A 24,079-nucleotide genomic window follows, 5' to 3' on the forward strand; every position below is an offset into this window, starting at 1 on the left:
TCACCGAACAATATTTTCTCAAGACTCCCGACACCAAATCCATTTATATGCAAGCCATTCACCCTATATAACTCTTTCCCTTCCTTCCAGATAAACATACTCCACACCATTCTTCCTGCACAATCTGCACACTGACTCATTCACGATCATCTCTCTGTCTCAGCTCAGCTAAAAAAAATGACTAATAATGCAAAAATAATGACTTGTCACCAAAAATGTCCAGAAAGAACTTGTCTTTCAGTATCAATATTCACGCCTTTCACTATCTTCCACCATCTCATGTGTGTCCTTTGAATTGAATGGAATCACTGCATCATTCATATGTGCATGCTTAATAAATGACTATGGTAGCAATGACCATGGATGTTGAAAGAAAATAATACATTGCTCAAAGTAGGTTTAATTTCAGTAATATACAAAGCACAATTATTACCACAAAAAATAAAAAAATATGTACATAAGAATTTAACTGAAGCAATCCTCACTAAAACTAGCAGCTTACAGATGAGCAACTTCAGAATACAAGTTTATAAAATTAAAGTACAAATACTGTTCACTCTCCAGCTCGATAATGAACTGCAGTATTTACTTTATGGACTGACGTTGAAAAACTCCGCAACTGCACTTGCTCGCAATTTGGAATTAAGCAGGCTGGTGATTCAGCCCATTCTTTAGGAATCTGTACATTTTTACTTGTATAAAGCAGCACATCAAAAGAACCTTACAAAAGAAATCAAAAATAAAATAAATAGAATAATAACATTCATCTCAAATACTTTATGCACACTTGCACAAACAGAATGGCAGTTATACTCTTAAGTTTTCATAAACTGAAAAGCAATTAATAAGTCACAAAATGCACTTTATGTTGTTGAATTTACTAATTAATAGTGAACACAGATATATATAATTTAAAATACATGATATAAATATAAAAATGCATGAATAAACATTATTATAACATTAACAATTAATTTTATTAATTGGCTAATAAAAATATTTAGCACAGTGTGAACATTTTCACAGCCAGACAAAATATCTGCCTATTTCCAGTTCACAAATGTATTTTTGAATGCCAAATTTTACATACTAGGATGGGAGCAACCCTAGATTTAAAGGTTATAAGTAAATGAATAACACGGGGATATAAAGATTATTTGTAACAGATCTAAAGAGCCTTAACTTCAAACAGGCAGAGATAAAAAGTTTAATATCACTACTAAATCAAATATTTTGATCAGAATATAACAGATCATCATCAGTGAGCAGGCAATTCAAACAATATAGAATAAAATAATGGATTTCAAAAGACAAGTCACGCACTAGTGTGACAGTATTAGATTGCGAGATGTGATTTTAAAAAAAAGAAGCAACTACTGTTCATAACTAGAATAAAACTTTTACTGATTTGCTACTGTCTTTGAACAAGCACTGAAATTTGAAGTGGCAAAGATGTTGTGGATCAGTTATAGACCAGGAGGCTCTGCAATCAGTGTCAAGTCTAAGCTGTGCTAAATCAGGACTTATTTTAAATGATATAATATTGGTATTCCAATTTTCTCAACAGACCATACTGTTCTGACCAAAGTAGAAAGAGACAGCAATCACAAGGAACTTGGTAAACACCTGGGAGGGATAGAGGAGACTGTTTATTCTTGGAAGGTAACAAAGAGTCTGCTGACTGGAAAAAATGTGGACACCATATTATATTTCTCAAAGGCTTTAAAAACTGGTTGAGAGCTAGCAATGTAAGGAACTGGAACTCTCCATATAAATATTCTTGGAAACAGGCCTGTAAGAGTTAAGAATGAGACAAATCTAAGGGGAGACATCATTCTGTTGCATATGTTAATTAAGGCATAAATGAGCATTATTACACTAATGTTACACTGTTGAAAAAATAATTTAAGGTATATTAACTACAAATATTTCAATTCATGGGTTGTGGATCATCATCAGTGTAGTACAGTTAGGAATTAAAAAAATTACAGAACAATGAAGGCATATGGTGAATGGAATCTCTCCTTATATGGAGTCTCAAGGCACCCAAGTAAAAACTAATACTATTAGGATCAAATGAAGTGAGTGTGTACATGTGTATGATGACAAAAATCAATTACGTTTGGAAGACGCTAAAATTATTCATAATCTTAAGCTTGTACCTCTAAATATCCAATTTACAGAATTGAGAGCATTACGTATCGTTGAAGAACCCATTATAACCAAAGGCAATCTCATGGTTATTTCTAACTCTTCTGATACAATAGATATACTGCTACCAGATCATAAAATCTATGCAGTAATCAGCAGAGATCCATCCAAGAATCAACTAAACAAACTTAACTCTTTATTGGATAATGTATTTTCACTTAATCCAGATAACAGTTCAAAAACTAAAATTTCATTGGGCAAGACCACCTAGAATTTATGGCTTACCCAAGATACATAAAGCAGGGTATCCTCTTTGACAAATCGTTGAATGCACAGGTAGTCCTACATAGAAAATATCCCCTTTCAAATCTCCTCTTTCCCTTAACTGGCCATTCCTTTTCTATTAAAAATACAAGCAACGTTATATCAAAATTTAAAGATTTGAAACTTCACTCAAAGATGTACTAGTAAGATTTGACATAGCTTCACTTTTTACAAATGTTCTTCTAACTGATGCTTAGGAATTTTTAATGTCTAAGTTTCCATTGGATATTTTATATTTCTCCAAATTCATCATGAATTCTGGATATTACAGCTGGAATGAAATATCCAGAATTCTTTATCAACAAACTGATGGTTATTGTGATGGGTTCTCCATCACAATAACCTTCTTGTAACTTCTAATACCTGGAAGAAAAAGATGTCTATGTTTTTTTGATTTAAAACTTTCAATATGGCTTTGCAATGTGGATGATATTTTTGATATTTGGGATAATTTATGTGAGCAACTAGAGGCCTTTCAAAAAAATAACCTTCATCACAATCAATTTCACTATGAAAATTGAATCAAATGGGACTATACCTTTCCTTGATGTCCTTATGAAAAACAGAATTGGATAGTTCCTTATCAACATCTGTTTTTCACAAAACCTTCCTTCTCTGGTTGGTATATTCATCACACTTTGGGCTCACCATTCCTCACAGAAATATGGCATTAGTAAATGGTTTCTTTCAAGAGTGCATATTATTTGTTCTTTGTCTGATCTACTTCAAAAAGAAATCCCTACAAAGAACAGTCATTCTCAGTTGTTATAACTCCAAAACAAGAGATTAACAACCATTTTTCTCTATCCTCTATTAAAAGAGAATGCTTTCATAGAATTGCAATATGTATGATAGGTTAATGTTTTCCTAAAGTCCTGATGGTACCCCCTGGTGGGCTATATTGGTAGTTCTTGGCCTTTGGGCTGAAGTTCTTCTGATAAATGTTTCCCAAATTTGGGGCAGTCTCATGCATCCAAATTTGTTGAGGTCTGGCATGTTCCTAAGGGCTGAGGCTGATTCCATGAATAGTCTTTCATATTTGAACTTGCTGCGGTGTATTACTGTGGCTTTCTTCCATCTTATTCTGTGGAGAGTATCCAGAGCGTGGTCTGCAAGCCCAGAGTGGCTGTACTTGTGAAATCGGATGTAATCCTTCTGTTCTGAGATTTGCTGTGATTTTTTGTGAAGGGGAGGGGGTGGTGGGTTGTGGATAACTGGGTTAAGTATTTTTTGGATTCTTTTGGGGGAGTAGCCATTGGCTAAGAAAGTGTCACGAATGTGATTTAGTTCAGTAGTTAGGGCTTGCTCATTAGAACAGATTATTTTTGCCCTGTTGAATAGTGTCTTAATAACTCCATCTTGTTGTGAGGGGTGGGGGGGGGAGTGATGGGATTGTTGGTGAATGTATCTACCTGTATGGGTGGGTTTTCTATAAACGGAGAAAACCAAGGTTCCATCAGGTTGGCGGGTGACTAGTGTGTCTAGGAAGGGAGGTTGTTGTTTGCCTCTTTTTCCAGGGTGAATTGATTCTAGGGCGTTGGTTGTTTAAGTGTGTTAGGAAGGACAGGAGTGAATCTGGGCCATGTGGCCAAATAGTGAACGCATCATCAACGTAGCGAAGCCATATAGTAGGTTTTTGTGGGGCTGAGTTTAAGGCTTTCTCTTCAAAAGTCTCCATAAAGGAGTTAGCCAAGGGTGGAGAAAGTGGTGAACCCATGGCTGTCCCCTCTATTTATTTGTAGAATTTTTCCTGCCAAACTAAAATAGCCCGAGTTCATTGTAAACTGAAATAGGGCTGAGATATCGGGAGGAAATTTAGCTTAAATTAGCTCTAAGGTTTCTTTGAGGGGGACATTCGTGAATAAGGAGGAGACGTCAAAACTGACCATTATGTTGGAGTGTGAGGTTTTCTATACTGGCTTTGAAGTGGGCCGAGTTTTTTATGTGTGATGGTGTGTTGCCAGTATAGTGTGAGAGTGCTTTGGCTAAATGCTTGGCTAGTTTGTAAGTGGGAGAATCAATGCCATCCACTATGGGACGTAATGGCACATTATCTTTATGTATTTTTGGGAGCCCATATATGCAGGGGGGGGTCTAGAGTTATAGGGTTTCAGTCTGTTGGTAATCTCCACAGGCCAAGAAGTGACCTTCTTAAGGAGCCTATGGCGTTTTCTAATTTGAGAGTTGGTGGGATTATATTCAAATTAGAAAACTCCATAGGGGGACATTTGTGAATAAGGAGGAGACATCAAAACTGACCATTATGTCATTATGTTGGAGTGCGAGGTTTTCTATACTGGCTTTATATATATTCATATACTGGCGTATATATTCATATACTCTCAAATTAGAAAACTCCATAGGCTCTTTAAGAAGGTCACTTCTTGGCCTGTGGAGATTACCAACAGACTGAAACCCTATAACTCTAGACCTCCCTGCATATATGGGCTCCCAAAAATACATAAAGATAATGTGCCATTACGTCCCATAGTGGATGCCATTGATTCCCCCACTTACAAACTAGTCAAGCATTTAGCCAAAGCACTCTCACACTATACTGGCAACACACCAACACACATAAAAAACTCAGCCCACTTCAAAGCCAGTATAGAAAACCTCACACTCCAACATAATGACATAATGGTCAGTTTTAACGTCTCCTCCTTATTCACGAATGTCCCCCTCAAAGAAACCTTAGAGCTAATCCAAGCTAAATTTCCTCCCGATATCTCAGCCCTATTTCAGTTTACAATGAACTCAGGCTATTTCGTTTGGCAGGAAAAATTCTACAAACAAATAGAGGGGACAGCCATGGGTTCACCACTTTCCCCACCCTTGGCTAACTTCTTTATGGAGACTTTTGAAGAGGAAAGCCTTAAACTCAGCGTCACAAAAACCTACCATATGGCTTTGCTATTGATGATGTGTTTGCTATTTTGCCACATGGTCCAGATTCACTCCTCTCCTTCCTAACACACTTAAACAACCAACACCCTAGAATCAAGTTCACCCTGGAAAAAGAGGCAAACAATAACCTCCCCTTCCTAGACACACTAGTCACCCGCCAACCTGATGGAACCTTGGTTTTCTCAGTTTATAGAAAACCCACCCATACAGGTAGATACATTCACCAACAATCCCATCACCCCCCCCGCCCCTCACAACAAGATGGAGTTATTAAGACACTATTCAACAGGGCAAAAATAATCTGTTCTAATGAGCAAGCCCTAACTACTGAACTAAATCACATTCGTGACACTTTCTTAGCCAATGGCTACCCCCCAAAAGAATCCAAAAAATACTTAACCCAGTTATCCACAACCCACCACCCCCTCCCCTTCACAAAAAAGATTACTCTAGATCCATCACCATTCCCTATATCTGAGGCACCTCAGAAAAAATCAACAAAATCTTAAAAAAACATGACTTGACCACTTGTTACAGACCACATAGAAAATTGGCATCCCTTATACGCTCCACTAAAGACCAACCACTTCCCCTAGACCTACCTGGTGTGTACCAGGTCCCTTGCAGCTGTAAACTGTCCTACTTTGGCCAAACAGCAAATATCAGAATCTCAGAACAGAAGGATTACATCCGATTTCACAAGTACAGCCACTCTGGGCTTGCAGACCACGCTCTGGATACTCTCCACAGAATAAGATGGAAGAAAGCCACAGTAATACACCGCAGCAAGTTCAAATATGAAAGACTATTCATGGAATCAGCCTCAGCCCTTAGGAACATGCCAGACCTCAACAAATTTGGATGCATGAGACTGCCCCAAATTTGGGAAACATTTATCAGAAGAACTTCAGCCCAAAGGCCAAGAACTACCAATATAGCCTGCCAGGGGGCATCATCAGGACTAGGAAAAACGTTAACTTCCTAGCTTCTGTTCTCATTTGCTGTTATGTAGTAGTTGTGTGCACTTGTCTTTTTAATAGGTTCCCAAGAAGATGGCAACATGACGTTTGCCGAAATATCGGAAAGCATATATTAAAGTTTATTTAATTTATATTTCTAGTGTACGCTGTCAATTCCTTAATTATTAGTTATCATGTATAACCAGCGTATAAGCCTCTCAACAAGAATAATTGCTATATATATATATATATATATATATATATATATATATTAAAGGCGCATGTTGTACCTTAAAGAAGTTTAATATTTCCGCAACTCTCAAACCTATTAATTCAATGATTTCTACGATACCATATTCAAAAGATAAAATTCCATCACTACTGTTACAGGAGTCTATTTAGTACTATGCAACTGCAAGCTATTCTACTTTGGACAAATGGGCCCACCTGTTTCTAAAAGACTTTTATGAATATCAGTTCTACATTATCTCCAAGAAATGCAATGAATTAGGTTTAACAGAATGTGGGATTACTAATACTAGCTGGATCCTTTGGAACAACACCAAATTGCTACATAGATGTTCCCATGAATATGAGTCTCTCTTTAAAGAAAGTTCCAAAGTACTTTCCACAGATCCAAATTTCAACCATGAACTGACTCTCCATGCCAAAAATATGGGAAATTATTAAGAACTAGTTTTTTAATCACATGCACACACACACTTCATATGATCCTAACAATGTTAGTTTCTTCCTCGGTGTCTCGTGAATGCATATAAGGAGAGATTCCATTCTCCATATACCTTTACTACTGTTTAATTTTTTTTAATTTCCTTCTGTATTACACTAATGATGATCCATGTTAATCAAAATATCTGTAGTTAATCTATCTTAAATAATTTTTTCAAGTGTGTCAACATGTGACTTTAGTAGAATTCTGTTGCATAATATGTTGAATGTTGTTAAGTTCTAGTGTTAGATCATTAGAATTGGAGAAAACCACGTGAGTTAAATTTAGCTAAGTTTTGATGATGCTCATTTTCTGAGAGAGATATTGTGCTGAATCATGATGTGTATGATGACCAATGAATTTGTGTAATAAAACAAAGGTAATATGTCAGAAGGACAGCAGGGAGAGGAGGGTGTAAAAAAAAGCTAATTCATTCTGCTCTTCTGTCACCATAGTGAAGTTAATACAGAGGCATAGGTTGTTAATTTTGGTTAAGAAATCCATAGTTGATATTCCACCTCTGAATTGTCTGCTCACTGAAGATCTGTTATTTTCAAATCAAAATATTTGATTCTTCTAAGGAAGAAGTGGAGAAATTTTTCAAGTCAATAGAACAGGCAACTGACAAAGAATATGAAAAAAAGTGGTCCTTGCTGGGGAGATCTGAACAGCAGAGGAAATGAATTCCACCAGGCATATAGGAACTTTTGGGAAATTTGGCAAAAAGGACAAATAATAATGGTAAGTATTTGCTAGACCTGCTGAGAACATGGATTAGTCATTAACACCATGTTCCAACAAAGATGTGCACAAGTTCACATGGAGAGAAGACACAAGAAATAAGAAAGGCCTCACTGACATTGTCAGTGTTGATAATGATATCTTCATGTCGACAATTCCTACAAAATTCAGGATACAACTGTGTACAGAAGATTTGAAATTGGAAGTGACCATTACTTATTGCTAAGTGTGATGAAAATGAATATCACAATGAAAAGAACAGTATGTAAGAAAGTTTTAAGTAGATTTAAGTTGATCAGCTTTTACAGGTAAATTGTAGACTTGACTATGCAAACATTGAAGAAAAAAATGAAACAGATTGAAAACAAAACAAGCCTTAAGAGTTTCAGTGGCAAACTCTGAAGAAGACATTGAGCGAATTTATCCAGCAAGGATAGAAAATAAGAACCTCCATAATGAACAGAAGCTAAAGAAACAGTCATGGTAAAGAAGAAAGCATACCAAATGTTCCTATCAAGATATGTTGGTAGATGTTCTAAAAGAATAGAGAAAAATGTAAGAGAGATAAAAGTAGCTAAATTAAAAACGTCATAGGAAGACTTTGGTAAGAATATAGAAAATAAATATCAAGAAGATGGCAAAATGTTCTGGAGACTATTGAAAAAGCTCAGAAATGGAGGAAAGAGTACTGTAAAAGGAATCAAAGATGATTAAGGTGACATGAAAATAAGGATATCATAGATATCTGGAGTAATTACTTTGAAAGACTTAAATGAAACAAGCCATGACAGAACAACAGCAGAAAATTTTTCAAGAAAAAGACAGAGGAGTACATATCAATACCTGAACTAGAAAAGGTATCAAAAACTTGAAATATGGAAACACAGCTGGAGTAGAAGATATTTGACCATAAATGCATAAGTATGGAGGTATAAAAATTTTGCAGTGACTACACCGCAAAATTAAAATGAGAAAGAAAATAATTTCCAAACAAATACATTTGAACTAACTTGGATCTCATTACTACCGAATTAAGACAGGTAGCATTTTCAGAGTAATAACATTGCTAGCCAACTTGCTGAAGCAAAAATTGATGAAGAACAAGATGGGTATAAGTCAAACTACAGCTCATAAGAGCAGATTTTTATCTGACAAACAAATTAAGAAATCAGAAGGAAAATACTAAGGGGATGACTGTTCAAAACACGAAATCTTTATAATATGAACATAACCTTATATAGTGAGGTAAACTAACAGTCTAAACCGAGGATGTAAAAGAAAATGGTTTGATTATGAGATATTTTCTTTTTGGATTTATTAGTAGACCATAGTTCTTTATAAATATATACCATCGTCGACAAGTTGTGTCAGCTAAGTCTCTCTGACTCCTTCAGGACAAGAAATGGGTACACTAACGTTAAATGCTAAAAAAAGAATGGAGTAACAACAGTTTAAATTAATTAAAATTGAAATGACGCATAACATCGAGAGCATGGAGCTTGGAGTCTTAGTCATTGTTAGTTGATCGTGTTTTATAGTTTGTTACGAAGTTGAGTTTTGCTAAGCATAGTGAATTTATTAAGCTTTTCCAAATGTCTTTTAGTATCATGCCTTGATTTCTGTTGAGATTGTCTCCTGTCCGGAGTACCACTGCAGCTTCTTAAAGTTTATACATCTGAAATCTTCTTCGATGTATGCCATGGAGCTGTTGTCCCAAGCAATGGAGTGGTTCAAAATCGAGAAATGATGGGCTAATCCTGAGGTATCTGTTCTGTTGACATTCCCTATATGTTTTTTTTTTTTTTTTTTTTTTGGATTTTTAAGCTTCTTGATGTTTGGCCTATATAATTCAGATTCATGTTCCTATATAACCACAGTGGCCAAACTGCGGCTCGCAAGCCGCATGTGGCTCTTTTCAAGTTTCACAGCAGCTCAACTAACAAATAAAAAATATTTATAATTTTTCTTAATTTTCTAGCAGACATGGGGCAATCACCTAATCAAGTTTTTCTGAATGATGATAATTTAAAAAAACTCGAAGTAAAAAAGCGATGTTTTTCTCTAAAAATCATCGATGTTTGTTTGCCATCCCTAATAAGCTGTTTTGCTGCTCGAATGGTCTATGTTTTTGAGTGTCTTGATGAAAGTTGCTGTTCATATGCTGTTCGTTATTAACTACATATAACTAAATGTAGTTATATTTATATTACCTTGTCAGAAAATTTAAAAAGATACAATACTGAATTTTATACTTCTTATATTAATAAAAAGGTAATAATTTAAATTCTAAATGATTTAAATATTAATATTTTATTTTTAAAATTTTCTTATAGAATATTTTGCAGCATGACTTGAAAATAAACAGAAGTGGAAGTATATCGACGAACATAGAAATTTTAAGGAAGAATGGGAAGAAGACTATGTGTTTATTGAGAAAAATGGTAAAGCTTTTTGCCTCATCTGTAGTTCAACAGTGAGCAATTTCAAAGTAGGGAATTTAAAATGTCATTATGAAAAATTGCATTGCAAGTTTTCGTCTCAATATCCAGAAAAATCTGAAATAGGAATTAAAAAGCTTAAATCGTTGAAATCTTCAGTTAATAACCAAATTAACTTCATGACAAAATTTACTGAAGAATCTAAAACTGTAATAGAGGCTAGTTTTAAAATATCATGGAACATCGCATGTGCAAAACGGCCTCATACCGAAGGGGAATTTATTAAGCAAAACATTCTTGATACAATTGAGTCACTGGACCCTAATAATTCAAAACTTTTAAAGTTAATTACCGACATTCCTACCTCATGACATACAATTGAAGGTCTAATTTCAGAAATAAACATGGATTTACTATCAAAATTAGAAAATTATATAAAAGATTGTGTAGCATTTAGCTTGGCACTTGATGAATCAACTGACATTACAGACCAACCACCAATAGCAATTTTTATTCGTTTCGTTCTTGAGGATGGAGTGACACGAGAAGAATTATTAGATTTAATAGCATTAAAAGATAGTACTCGTGGCATTGATATTAAGGAAGCTTTTGATGCCCTTAAAAATGTTCCAAAAAGTAAATTAGTAAGTGTAGCTACTGATGGAGCAGCAGCAATGGTGGGTAAGAATGTAGGATTAATTGGACTTTTAAAAAAAGATGAAAGCATTCCTGATTTCATTCTAATTCATTGTATTTTGCATCGAGAACATCTTGTTGCAAAGCACTTTAATTTTGAACATGCGTTTACACCACTCTTAAAAATTGTAAATTTCATTCGGACCAATGCAAAAAAAAAAAAAACACTGTCAGTTTCAAAATTTTATTGATGAACAAATAAATGAATTATCGTTGTACTGCATAGTGAGATGGTTATCTATATATGATGTATTGAACAAATTTGTAGCTTTATTGGAATCTATTATCAAATTCCTAGATATAAAAAAGCAATCATATCTGTAATTAAAAAACAATGACTGGATCCAGGACTTAATGTTTTTTCCGATATAATGGAACATTTACAAACTTTCAATGTGTCGCTGCAGGGAAAGGTCAAGAATATTTCAGAATTGAGTCAGAGCATTTTTAGTTTTTTTTTTAAAAAATACAACTTTTTAAAAAAAAATATAAGTGAAAAGACATTTAATCACTTTCCACGTTTGAAAAAAGTGACTTCAGCATGCGATATTCTTCCTACAGCCATCAGTAACTATCGAGCAAAATTAAACAACCTGTTGGAAGATTTTGAAGAACGATTTGTAGACTTACAAGAATTAAAACCATCTATTGCATTTCTATTAAATCCATTTGAAATTGATGTAATTAACAACAGTTTCCCAATTTTAAAAAGCTTACTTACTGGAACGGCATCAGGAGAAATGGAGTTAACAGAAATGCAAGAAGACGAAGGTCTTAAAATGTTACATAAATCAGTACATTCAATCAATGAATTTTGGAAATGTGTACCTACCATAAAGTATAACCATTTAAAAAATGCAGCATATCATTTATTATCAATTTTTGGATCGACGTATGATGTTGAATCATTGTACTCAACGATGAAAATTGTAAAATCCAAGTATTGTTCTCAATTAACAAACCAACATTTGAAAGAATTAAGAAGAAATCCATAAACCTACTAGTACAGAGTAAATAAAAAAATGTAAATACATGTAAAAAAAATATGTAATAATAAATATAATGTTTCAAAAACTTTTTTTTCCTTATTCCTTATAAATGATATTGTATTTATATGTGTAGGTATATGACTGACATAGACCTTTGGGATGTGGCTCTTAACAATTTCTGGTAGGTAACTAGGGCTCTTGCTGCAAAACCTCTGGCCACCCCTGCTATATAACACAGGAACATGGGATGTTATATACACCTGCGTACTTGCAGAAAACAATGCTGTCCTTAGGAGATCTTAACATGTGTCGTGTAGTTTGAATAGGTTTGAAGGCAACCCTGATGTTGAAAGATCTCATGATTTTTGTTATTTTTGTTGAAACTGAGCCAGCATAACATATGACAATGTATACTGCGTGACTTGAGGTTGTCGCTGTGGGTTGTTTCTATTGAGAATCTTTCGGATTATATTTTTTGGGTAACCTCTTAATACGTAATATGACTAGATGGCCTCCGGAATTCAGCGAAATCTAAAATCTCTACACCCATTATCACCACGCTTATATGGTGCACCAAAAGTTCATAAAGTTGGAGTTCTGCTCTGCCCGATCATGGACGGTAGAAATTCTTCAACATACCTACTGGCCAAACACCTAGTTGGTCTGTTGAAAGAGAAGATAAAGAAATCGGACTGTTTTATAAAGAATTCTAAGCATTTCAATGAAAGATTAAAAAGGGATCAACATCTAAATACAGACACATACTTGCAAGCCTAGATAATAGAAAATCTCTATCCACACGACATTGCTCAGCTTTTCCACCATTGTCTCAAATCAAACTACTTTAAAGTAAATAATATAATGTATGAACAACTTGATGGTTTAACCATGGGCAGTCCCTTGTCACCACCTTGTGCAGATCTGCTCATGGAAAAATTAGAAGCTGACATCCTATCCAAAATAAATCTGAAACCATTAGTCTGGTGGAGATACATAGACGATGTCTTCATTATTTGGAAAGACACAGAAAATGCCTTACATGAGTTCCTTCAAAAAATAAATTCTTTCCACCAAAAAATCAAGCTCACGTTAGAGTTGGAAAATAACAATCAATTAACTTTTCTGGACACACTAATAAAAAAACAACAGAATGGACAAATCAAGCTCACAATCTACCACAAACCTACAGAGACACTGGCTGCTATTGTCACTTCAAATCTACTCACCATCATGCACAAAAACTTAGCATTATACATATGCATAAAAATAGAGCAACAGATATCATCAGAAGAAAAAGATCTGCTTGATGAACTCTCACTCATATCTCAAACACTAGTCAGAAATGGTTACCTAAAAAATATAACCCAAACGATTTTTAATAGAAACAACCCACAGTGACCTCAAGTCATGCAGTATACATCATCCATTGTCATACCTTATGCCGGCTCAATTTCAATAAAAACAGCAAAAATCATGAGGTCATTCAACATCAGGGTTGCCTTCAAACCTATTCAAAATGCATGACACATGTTAAAATCTCCTAAGGACAGCATCACTTTCTACAAGTATGCAGGTGTGTATAACATCCCACGTTCCTGTGGACTGAATTATATAGACCAAACATCAAGAACAGAAATCCAAAAACATATACCTCAGGATTAGCCCATCATTTCTCGATTTTGAACCACTCCATTGATTGGGACAGAAGCTCCATGGCATACGTCAAAGAAGATTTCAGATGTAGAAACTTTAAAGAAGCTGCAGTGGTACTGAGGACAGGAGACAATCTCAACAGAAATCAAGGCATGATACTAAAAGACATTTGGAAAAGCTTAATAAATTCACTATGCTTAGCAAAACTCAAGTTCGTGAAAAACTATAAAACACGATCAACTAACAATGACTAAGACTCCAAGCTCCATGCTCTTGATGTTGTGCGTCATTTCAATTAATTTATCATCATCATCATCATCAAATTCCTGCCATGTACCCTCAAGGGGTGTACAGGATATGATAGTACTACATGAAAAAAATTACATCATTATTAATTTCCTACCTACAATTATCCTCCAAATCAGTCTGTTACTTGTCAAGACTCCAACATTATCAGATCTTATATTTCTATCGTCTGAAGCACTTTGTACCGTATCAATCCACCTATATCTTGGTCTTCCTCTGGGTCGTTTTGCTGCCAACCTGGCAGAGAACACTTGTTTTGCTAATCTTTCCTCACCCATTCTGTTTCAGTGACCATACCACCTGAGATTAGCTCTGCTAACGCATTCCTGGATGCTGACAATGTCAAGTTCTTTCCTAATATTCTCGTTTTTAATATGATATTGCCATTGATGCCATCTGTTCACGTCTATAATCTTTCTCAGGACTCTCATATCTGTAGTCTCCAGTCTTTGGTCAAGTGTTTTACTTCTGACTCAGCTCTCAGATCCATAAGTTAAAACTGGTTTGAACACTGTCTTGTACACAGCTAATTAGTGTTCCGACTAATTTCTCTCTTATTCCATATGAATTTATTCAATTGACTTCATACCATACCAGCTTTGCTGATTCTGTTGTCTATTTCTATATTTAATTTACCATCTTCAGTAAAAATCGTGCCTAAATAGCTGAAATGTTTTACTTGTTCCACAAGTTCTCCATTCACCACACAGCTGACATTTTCAATGATTCCACCTACTTTCATTGTCTTAGTCTTTTTATTGCTGACCTTCATACCATACCTATTACAACAGTTATTCAATTTAGCCAGAGAGTCTTGCAGACTTGTAGCAGATTTATTTAGAAGTATAACATCATCCGCATAAAGCAAAGAGCTAACATTAACATCTCCAATTTTCATATCATGTTTAATACCACTTTCCTTCATAATGTGATTCATATAATGAATAACAGAGGGGATAATGTACATCCTTATCTCACACCAGATTTAACATTAAACCATCTTCCTGTACTTCCTTCAATTCTAACTGCTGACTTACAACTCAAATAAAGACTAAGTATTGCTTGATATAATGCCCCATTGACACCATATAACTGCAGCGTATTGAATAGCTTCTCTCTTGGCACCTTGTCATATGCCTTTTCCAGATAGACAAAACTTAAATACAGATCTTTGTTATATTCCCATGATTTCTCGACTATTTGTCGTAAAGTGAAGATCTGATCCTGACAGCCTCTATTTGGCCTGAATCCAGCTTGTTCTTCACCAAGCTTTTCTTCCACAATTCTTCTCAACCGTTTCTCAAGTATACTTGCATAGATCTTGCCAGGAACACTCAGTAGGGAAATACCTCTGTAATTCTCACATGCAGTTTTATTTCCCTTTTTATATATGGGTACTATGAGAGCTCTACTCCAATCATCGGGAATTCGTCCCTCTGTCCAGGCTTTCTGAACTATGCAGTGCAGCCACTGTAAAACTCTTATACCACCATATTTCAGCATTTCTGGTCGAATATCATCTACTCCTGCTGCCTTTCCACATTTCAAGCCTTTGATGGCTTTTTCTACTTCTAGTATGGATATGTATTCCTGACTGCATGCCTGGTCAGTGTTTTTTACCACTGTGCTGTCATCACTGCTTGTTTCATTTAGCAGTTTTTCAAAGTAATTACTCCATACTTCAAGGATATCTTTTTCTCCCATTTTCATGTCACCTTTATCATCTCTAATTCCTTTTACAGCACTCTTTCCTCCATTCTTAAGCTTCTTCAACAACATCCAGAATATTTTGCCACCTTCTTGATATTTATTTTCTATATTCTTGCCGAAGTCCTCCCATGACTTTTGTTTAGCTAGTTTTACACAGTGTTTAGCATTCTTGCATTTGTCTCTATATTCTCTAAGAGCACAAGCTGACTTATTTGACAGAAACTTTTGATAAGCTTTCTTCTTTTCCTTCACTGCCTCTTTAACTTCCTGTGTTCACCAAGGAGTTCTGATTTTATAACCCCTGCAGACAACCTCAAAACCATGCCTCTCTAGCTGAATCAATTAATGTTTTCTTCAGAGTTTGCCACTGAATCTCCAAGGTTTGATTCCTGTTCTCAAACTCTTTCATTTTTTCTTCAATAATCTTTGTGTATTTTAGCCTACAGTTCACATCTGAGAGCTGCTCAACTTTTATTCGCTTTAAAACTTTCTTACATGTTATTCTTTTCAATAAGAAATTCAATTTTATCCTGCTCAAGACTAAATAGTGATCACTTCCAATTTCAAATCCTCTGTACACTCTGGTGTCCTGCACCAGGGAGAAAACATCACTATCAACAATAACATAGTCAATGAGACTTTTCTTATTCCTAGTCTCTTCACTCCATGTGAATTTGTGCACATTTTTATGTTGGAACATAGTGTTAGTAATAACCAGTCCATGTCCTGAGCAGAAATCCAACAGATATTTGCCATTATTATTAGCTTTGCTCTTTTCTCCAAATTTTCCCAAAATATTTTTGTATGTCTCACAATCATTTCCTACTCTGCTATTTAGATCCCCAACAAGGACCAACTTTCCATTTTTCATTGTGTCAGTTGCTTTTTCTAAAACCTCAAAAAATTCCTCCACTTCTACCTTAGTAGAACCTTCTGTGGGACCATAGGCACAAATAAGTCTCATTGTCCAGTTGTCCATTCTCATATTTGCCCACATTACTCTACTTGAGACTGACTGCCATTCAAGAAGATTAGCCTCGTATTTTGTGTTGAATACTATTGATACTCCTTCTTTTCCTTGATTGTCATTGCCTGAATATAACATTTTGTATTTATTGCTCAGAAAGATCTCACCAGTTTTGGTCTTTTTTGTTTCAGTCACCCCTATTATGTCGATCTGGTACTTATCTAATTCCTCAGCTTGCTCCATTTCTTTGCCATTCAGGCTTCTTACGTTGATAGTACCGATCTTTAACTCTGGTGATGTTGAGTTGGGGTTTATTTTCAGATTTGTTCCAGTAGCTGACTTTTCGCTGTTCACCCTGGTTCCCTGGAGAAAACAACGGGGGCCTTGTTTAACCGGGCGACGCCCCAGCCGGCATGAAATTTTGTCATGTTGTACCATCATTCTATATTTTGGTTTAACCAATAAGAATACAATTTGGTCGGCTAAATCCCAAATTGCCAGCCCATCCTCGTCCGTTCAGTATCCAAGTAGATACCCAACAGGGTGCATCACGAGAAGGTGAGGATTGGACATTAGGTCAGAAGCCCTGGTCGGTTCTCCGCATTCCTTTAAAGGCTATGTGGAGGTCTCCTCTCAGTTATACAGCTTTGACCCTTAAGCACCCCTTAATTAATTTAACGGTTGTTAATCCATTCTTTTTTAGCATTTAATGTTAGTGTACCCATTTTGTATAAATATATACGACGATTGTATATATTTATAAAGCACTATGGTCCACTAATAAACCCAAAAAGAAAATTTCTCATACTTAGTGTCAAGGGACCAAATATTAACAGTTACAATAAGAAATGGTTTGATGTTAAAATCAATAGATTGTGTATGCTGCCTCTATTGTTATTTAGTATTGTACGGTACCTCAGAAATGAAAATATGTAACAGGTTATATATATCTTTTTTTTTTTTTTTGTGTGAAGGAAAGGAAAGTAAATACAAAAATGATAGAATAAGCAAGGCTTATATGGTGGTGAGAGAGGAGTAAAATTTATCAGCCAAAGCACCAAGTTAACATGCAGAAGACAGTTCAAACTGTCTTCTGCAGAAGACAGTTCAAACTAATATTAAATTACTAACTGGAGAAATGAATTAAAAAATGAAAGTTTTGAGGAGAATTAGAAGAATGAATAGATGGCACTGATATAGCAGAATTACAGTAAAAACAAAGATAACTTATAAGAAAAAAATTGTCATTATTAATGTTTTAGAATGTGCATCATGTTGGAGGCTTAATGGATTTTTTACAACACTCAAAAAGAATTAAAATAGAATTTAATACTTCCTATATTTCGTCCTAGTCACTATGACACCTACGGGGATTACAAAAACAATTAATGTAATATGCACACAAATATCATACAATACTAAGCTCAACCACGTGGGTGACACTAAAGTCCTATCTAGGTGGAGCGTCCTCTAAGGGCGGTAGTAGGTGGCCTGGAATGTAAAGTGGGACCTCTGGTGATGAGTGTTTCCCAAATCTTTGGAAGCTGCTGCTTCTAAGAAAAGTCTCTCTTTCTTGAATTTGCTGTGGTGGAGCATGGTGGTTTTCTTCCACGATACCCTGTGGGTGGTGTCCAAAACATGGTCAGCCAAGCCTGAATGGCCATAGTTGTGTTTACAGATGTAAGACTTGTGTTCTTCCAGGCGGATGGATGCTGATCTGCCTGTCTGTCCAAAGTACGCCAGCTTACAGGAACAGGGTACTTTATAAACTCCAGGCAGAGAGAGAGAGAAGGGAACTGATCTTTTGTAGAACAGATAAGGGTAGCAAGTTTACGGTGGGACTTATATGCTGTGTGTAGGTTGTACTTTTTAAGTATCTTTGCTATTTTTTCGGATGTGCCACAAATGTAGGGTATGGTGATGGCATTTTTAAAATCTTGTTGACGAGAAGGACAGGGAATGGGGGAGGAACTGATTATTTTTTTGATACTGTGATCGCTGTAGCCATTGGAGAGGAAATGCTGTGTATGTGGTTAAGCTCAGTAGTGAGGGCGGTTCCACTGGAACAAAGATTGTGGGCTCTCTTGGTAAGAGTTTTAATAATGCCATATTGTTGAGAGGGGTGGTGGTGGGAGAGTTTGTGAACGTATCTGCCTGTGTGTGGGTTTTCTGTATACAGTGAAGGCAAGTGTATCATTAGGCAGGTGTGTGACTAAGGTGTCTAGGAAGGGTAAACAATTGTTCTTTTCCTTTTCCATAGTAAACTGGATTCTTGGATATAGGCTATTGAGATGACTGAGGAAGGAGTCTAACATGTTCATTTTTCGAAATCTTCCATATACAAATTGGCAAGGGGGGTGAGAGGGGGGGGACCCATGGTGGTTCCCTCTATCTGCTTGTAGATTTTGTTCTTCCAAGAGAAATACCCAGAGTTAATGGCAAAGGAAAGGAGATCTAAGATGTCAGAGGGAAAAACGTTTTCTAAGAGAGATAAGATGTCAGTTAAGGGAATATTGGTAAACCAAGAGGAGATATCAAAGCTTACCAATATGTCTGCATTATTCAAGGTTAAATTTTCTGTGAGGGCTTTAAAGTGGGTCAAGTTTTTTTATATAGGAAGTGGACCTTCCGGTGAGGGGGGGGGGGGGTCAGAGAGTTGGCCAGCTGTTTAGACAGTCAGTAGCAAGGTGCATTGGTGGCATCTACTATAGGCCTGAGTGGGGAATTGGGTTTGTGGATTTTTGGTAAACCGTATATACGGGGGGGGAAGCGAAAAGTTTTTTTCTGATGTCAGGGGGCAAGGAAGATACTTTTTTAAGTAAGATTCTTAATTTCTTAACTTGTGTTTTTGTGGGGGTCGTGTTCTAGCGGGATGTAGGTAGCACGATCGCAGAGGATAATGTTCATTTTACGATTGTATTCACTGGTATTAAGAACGACTGTGGCATTACCCTTATCCGCTCTGGTGATGATACTTTTTTCTTTCCGTAGTTTCAGGAGAGCCGTGCGTTGGGCATACGATAAATTACTCTTTGGAGGCGAAGAATGAGCGAGGATGTTGGCTACGTCAAGTCTGATGTTGTTGGCTATTTCCGACGGTAAGCGACCAATCCCCTGTTCGATGTTAACCATTACATCAAACACCAGCACTTCCTTCGGAGCGACGGCAAAATTACGGCCGAGGCAAAGGGCGCTGACGGCATTGTCGTTGATCCTTTTGGAAGAGAGGTTTACTACTGTCTGGAGCGGTTGAATTTGTGGTTGTGGTTTGTCTTTAACCAGGTTGCTATATTTCTTGACGTGTTTATTTTTTATTTTTTGAAATTCTCTCTGTGCGGAAGTTTGCGAAATGCCAGAGAGAATCGACCAAAGTTTAGGGTTAAGAACGGTGGAGAGCTCTGAATGTAAGGAGCCAATGGCGGTGTTCGTCACTGAGAGGGTGGCACGAGTAGAGGCGATTTGCTCACGTAGTGATGCCAGGCTGGCATGGTTATATATACGGAGTGCTTTTTTGGAATGGAAATTGATCTTCATATTAACGCAGTTCGGTATCACTCTTGTATCCCGACATCTTTTTAAAAAGGCCAGCCTATTTAGTTGCCTAGATAGTCGTAGTTTTGACTTACTGTATTGCTTGGATTTGCATGCTAAATCTTCCCTATGAATGATTAGAATTCATGTCTAGAGGCTTAAATGCTCACAGCACTTAAGCCTCTACACACGAATTAGAATGTGCAGGCAGAGCTAATCTTAGGGTTGACATGGTAATCAATATGTGATGAAGTGATTTGAAGCAAAACATGAAGGAAAAACACCTAGAGGAATGTTAAGATATGAATAAGTTGAAGTGAAGAATGTTGCTTTAGAAAGTCTAGATTCAAGGACTGATCAAATCAGAGACATAACAGACCAAGGAAGATGATCAGAAACTAGTCATGAAAGCATAATAGTGTTACATTCTCATAATCAATACCCCTTTTGAGGGTAGACACAGGATAAGCAGGAAAAAATTATACAAATGCAAAGAAGATACAGTATAATTAGTCTTGTTCATGGTTGCATGCATTATATCAGTTGTCAGTAGTTTTCACTGCCTGTTGGTGATTAATGGACAGTTCAGGTATCAAGTTTACATGTTTCCTATAGGATCTAGTTACTTATTTTCACAAATCATGTACAACTTTTTATTATAATTATTAAATTATGAGAATTTTTATTTACCAACCCAGCCCCTTGATGTGTTGGCATGTCAAAGTTTCCATGGATATGAAGTACACAAGCAGTGATATATTTAATGCATATTACACTTTCCCATAATTGATATTAATGTGGTGAAAGGTTTAATGTGAGTGAATAAGCAGACTAAATTCTTTAAAATTATTTGACAAATTTTCTAAGGCATTACAGTCATAAACTAGACCAGTGGTGGCGAACTTTTTATGTGAGCGTGCCAAAAATTTATAAATCAAATTGCTGACGTGCCAGGCAGTTTTTTTTAATAGGGAAAAAATTAATAGAAAATTAATCTAACTTAATTTATTTATTGATAAATTTATAATATATATTTATTTATAATATTTTATAATTATTTATAATTTCATAAATAATATTTTATTTTATTTATATAAATTTATAATGTTATTCAGTGTAAAATTGATTATTCTATTATTAAATTGATTTTCATTATGTTGGGTTTAAAAAAAAAACAGTAGTGAGAAAAATATTTATTCATTGTAACTCACCATCGAAGTTAGCTGAGCAAGGGAAGCAGCAGAAGAATGTCAACTTGTCGACGAAATGCTTACCATATTTACTCGAAAATAACTCAGCTTCGCGTATAACTGGCACCCCTGATTTTACTTTATGAAAAAAGACATAAAAAAGTTTTGCACATTATCTTGCGCAAGAAAAATGTTTAAAGATGTTCACGTCAAGGCGACAGTAACTCGCTCCCTCCCCTCGGTTAAAAACATGCCCTCCCCAAAGCCATTATACTGCAGATGCAAGAAAAACAAGTAGTTTTATTATATCCCTGATTAAGGTATTGAGGCTTTTGCAGTCTGTGTAATATATTTCTCAACAAATAGTGCAATTAGAAACAGCTGGAATAAAAGCTGCACTAACAAATGAATCACATGTCCCCTCTCACAGAAACTACGCTGTATAGAAGACTCAAGCAAAACCATATGTTGCACCGGAAACACAGTATCTGACTAAAAAGTCTTGTCCAATTTTATTGCATTTGAAATTCTCAATGTTATTATGACAGATCACAAAGGCTAACTTCAAATAAAATTCTACCACGAATTGAAATATGCCATATAATGCATGTGTGAGTTCCTGTGCCAGCTCAAACGCAAACAAGCAGCAATAAAATTCAACCAAAGGTTGAAACTTTGTGTGAGATAAGCCCACTGATAAAGAGAAGTTCCATCAGAACGATAAATGACAACCCGTCATGAATGTGTTAAAACTAAGAAGTATATAGCAAATGTTGTTATGACAGTTTCACATGTTATGTGAATTCGGTTGAAGAGAATTAGCATTTCAACTCAACAATTGTAGATTGTCTTTGGGTCGCACTACCTTTTGTTAATACCGCACCAATCATATGCACATCTTCATAGCTGCTTTCTGGTGTAAAACAAAATTTAACTTGTACGTATTGTAACAATTAAAAAAAAGAATGAATAATTTATAAGCGTATAAAAGGATATCACCTGTAAATCGTTGACGTGCCATAGGTTCGCCATCTATGAACTAGACTATGGAATTGTTGAGAGAACATGCACAGAAAAAAAATCATGTCATATTACTATGCTTTTTTTCCCAAACTTTTGTGTATTTCATAATTTCAAACTTTGTGAAGCAAAGTTTGCTAATGGAAGAGTAAAGTACAAACACCTAGGTATTTTTGAAAGAAAAAAAAAAGAAGTTATATTTAGGAATACCAACAAAGGTTGGTCGATTGGTAGAGCCTCTGCTACTAATGACTCACAAAAAGTTCAGCAAGTTTGAGCGCAGTTAGTAGTTGGAAGGGATGAGTCTTTGGACTCCTCGGAGGTGTCACATAACAACAACAATAATAGTACTAATAATAATATCAGGATCACTGTAATGTTTGAATTACTTTGCAATGAACTTTAATAATTCATCACCATTTAATACTTATTTTTTTTTAAATAAAGAAGTAATTCTTCTTCTTCTTTGAGTGCCATCTCCTATCGGAGGTCGGCGACCACCTTGGCAAATTTTGAGCGATTCTCAGCTACTCTGAGCAGTCTCTCAGAGTTCATACCAGTCCACTGTCTGATGTCTGCCAGCCCAGATTTTCTTTGTCTTCCTTGTCCTCTTCTTCCATTTATCTTCCCTTTTATAATCAGTTGACGTATCTTATATTTTTCATTACGAAGTGGGTGACCAAGATATACAGTTTTCCTTCTTCTTATGGTATCTAAATCTTATATTTTTCATTACGAAGTGGGTGACCAAGATATACAGTTTTCCTTCTTCTTATGGTATCTAAAAGTTCACGTGATTTCCCCATTTGTTCCAGTACTTCCTGACTGGACGTTTTTGCTGTCCATGGGATTTTTAACATTCGTCTGGATAACCACATCTCATAGGCTTCAAGTCTTTTTATTGATGTTGTTTTTAAGGTCCAAGTTTCTGCACCGTACAGCAGTACAGACCATACATAGCATTTAACCATGTGTACTCTAAGCTCTAAGTTTAAACTGCGGTCACACGGTGTTGATTTCAGCAAGCGAAAATTTTTTCTTGCCATTTCAATTCTAACTTTTATTTCCATTTCTGGATTGCAATCTTCATTTAACCAGCATCCGAGATATTTAAACTTTGCCACTCTTTCTATTTGTTTCCTATTTAAAGAAAGCTAAATTAAGAATTGGTTTCTTACTTATGACCATGAATTTAGTTTTGGTGATATTTATTTTTAATCCCATTTTTTCACTCTCTTCATTTATTAGTTCCAAAAAATTTTGAAGATCCTGAATATTGTCAGCCAGAAGAGCTGTATCATCGGCATATCAGATGTTACTGATGATTTCACCATTTACACTAATCTCTTCCTTTCTTCCTTCCAAGACTTTTTGAAATATGGCTTCTGAGTAGATGTTAAAAAGAAGAAGTGACAGCACACATCCTTGCCTTACTCCTCGTTTGATGTTAATGGAGTCTGTAATAATGTCATCAACTTGAACAGATGCCTTTTGGTTCCAATACACACACATCCTTGCCTTACTCCTCGTTTGATGTTAATGGAGTCTGTAATAATGTCATCAACTTGAACAGATGCCTTTTGGTTCCAATACAAGTTTTCAATGATCTTGATGTCTTTACCATCTAATCCAATTCTTTTTAATAGTACAATCATTTTAGCATGTTGGACTTTGTCAAATGCTTTCTCGAAGTCGATGAAGCAAATGAATATTACCTTGTTTTGGTCAATACATTTTTGAAATAAGATCTGAGAACAGAAAAGGGCC

The 24,079-nt window shown here is 35.7% G+C and overlaps 1 protein-coding gene across 1 annotated transcript in view; it reads right to left on the minus strand.

Annotated features, from left to right (window-relative positions):
- Positions 1 to 386: 386 nt before the first annotated feature.
- mad2 (mitotic arrest deficient 2) overlaps positions 387 to 24,079 on the minus strand; it is a 99,548-nt gene continuing 75,855 nt past the window's right edge. Inside the window, exon 5 of the mRNA XM_090396867.1 lies at positions 387 to 720. Coding sequence (XP_090252993.1) covers positions 554 to 720 — 167 coding nt within the window. The 3' untranslated portion in view covers positions 387 to 553. The remainder of the gene's footprint in view (positions 721 to 24,079) is intronic.

This window comes from Typopeltis vanoorti, chromosome 8 (genome assembly GCF_054136105.1).
Source record: "Typopeltis vanoorti isolate ZY-2024b chromosome 8, IOZ_Tvanoo_1.0, whole genome shotgun sequence".
NCBI classification, from domain to species: Eukaryota; Metazoa; Arthropoda; class Arachnida; order Uropygi; family Thelyphonidae; genus Typopeltis; species Typopeltis vanoorti.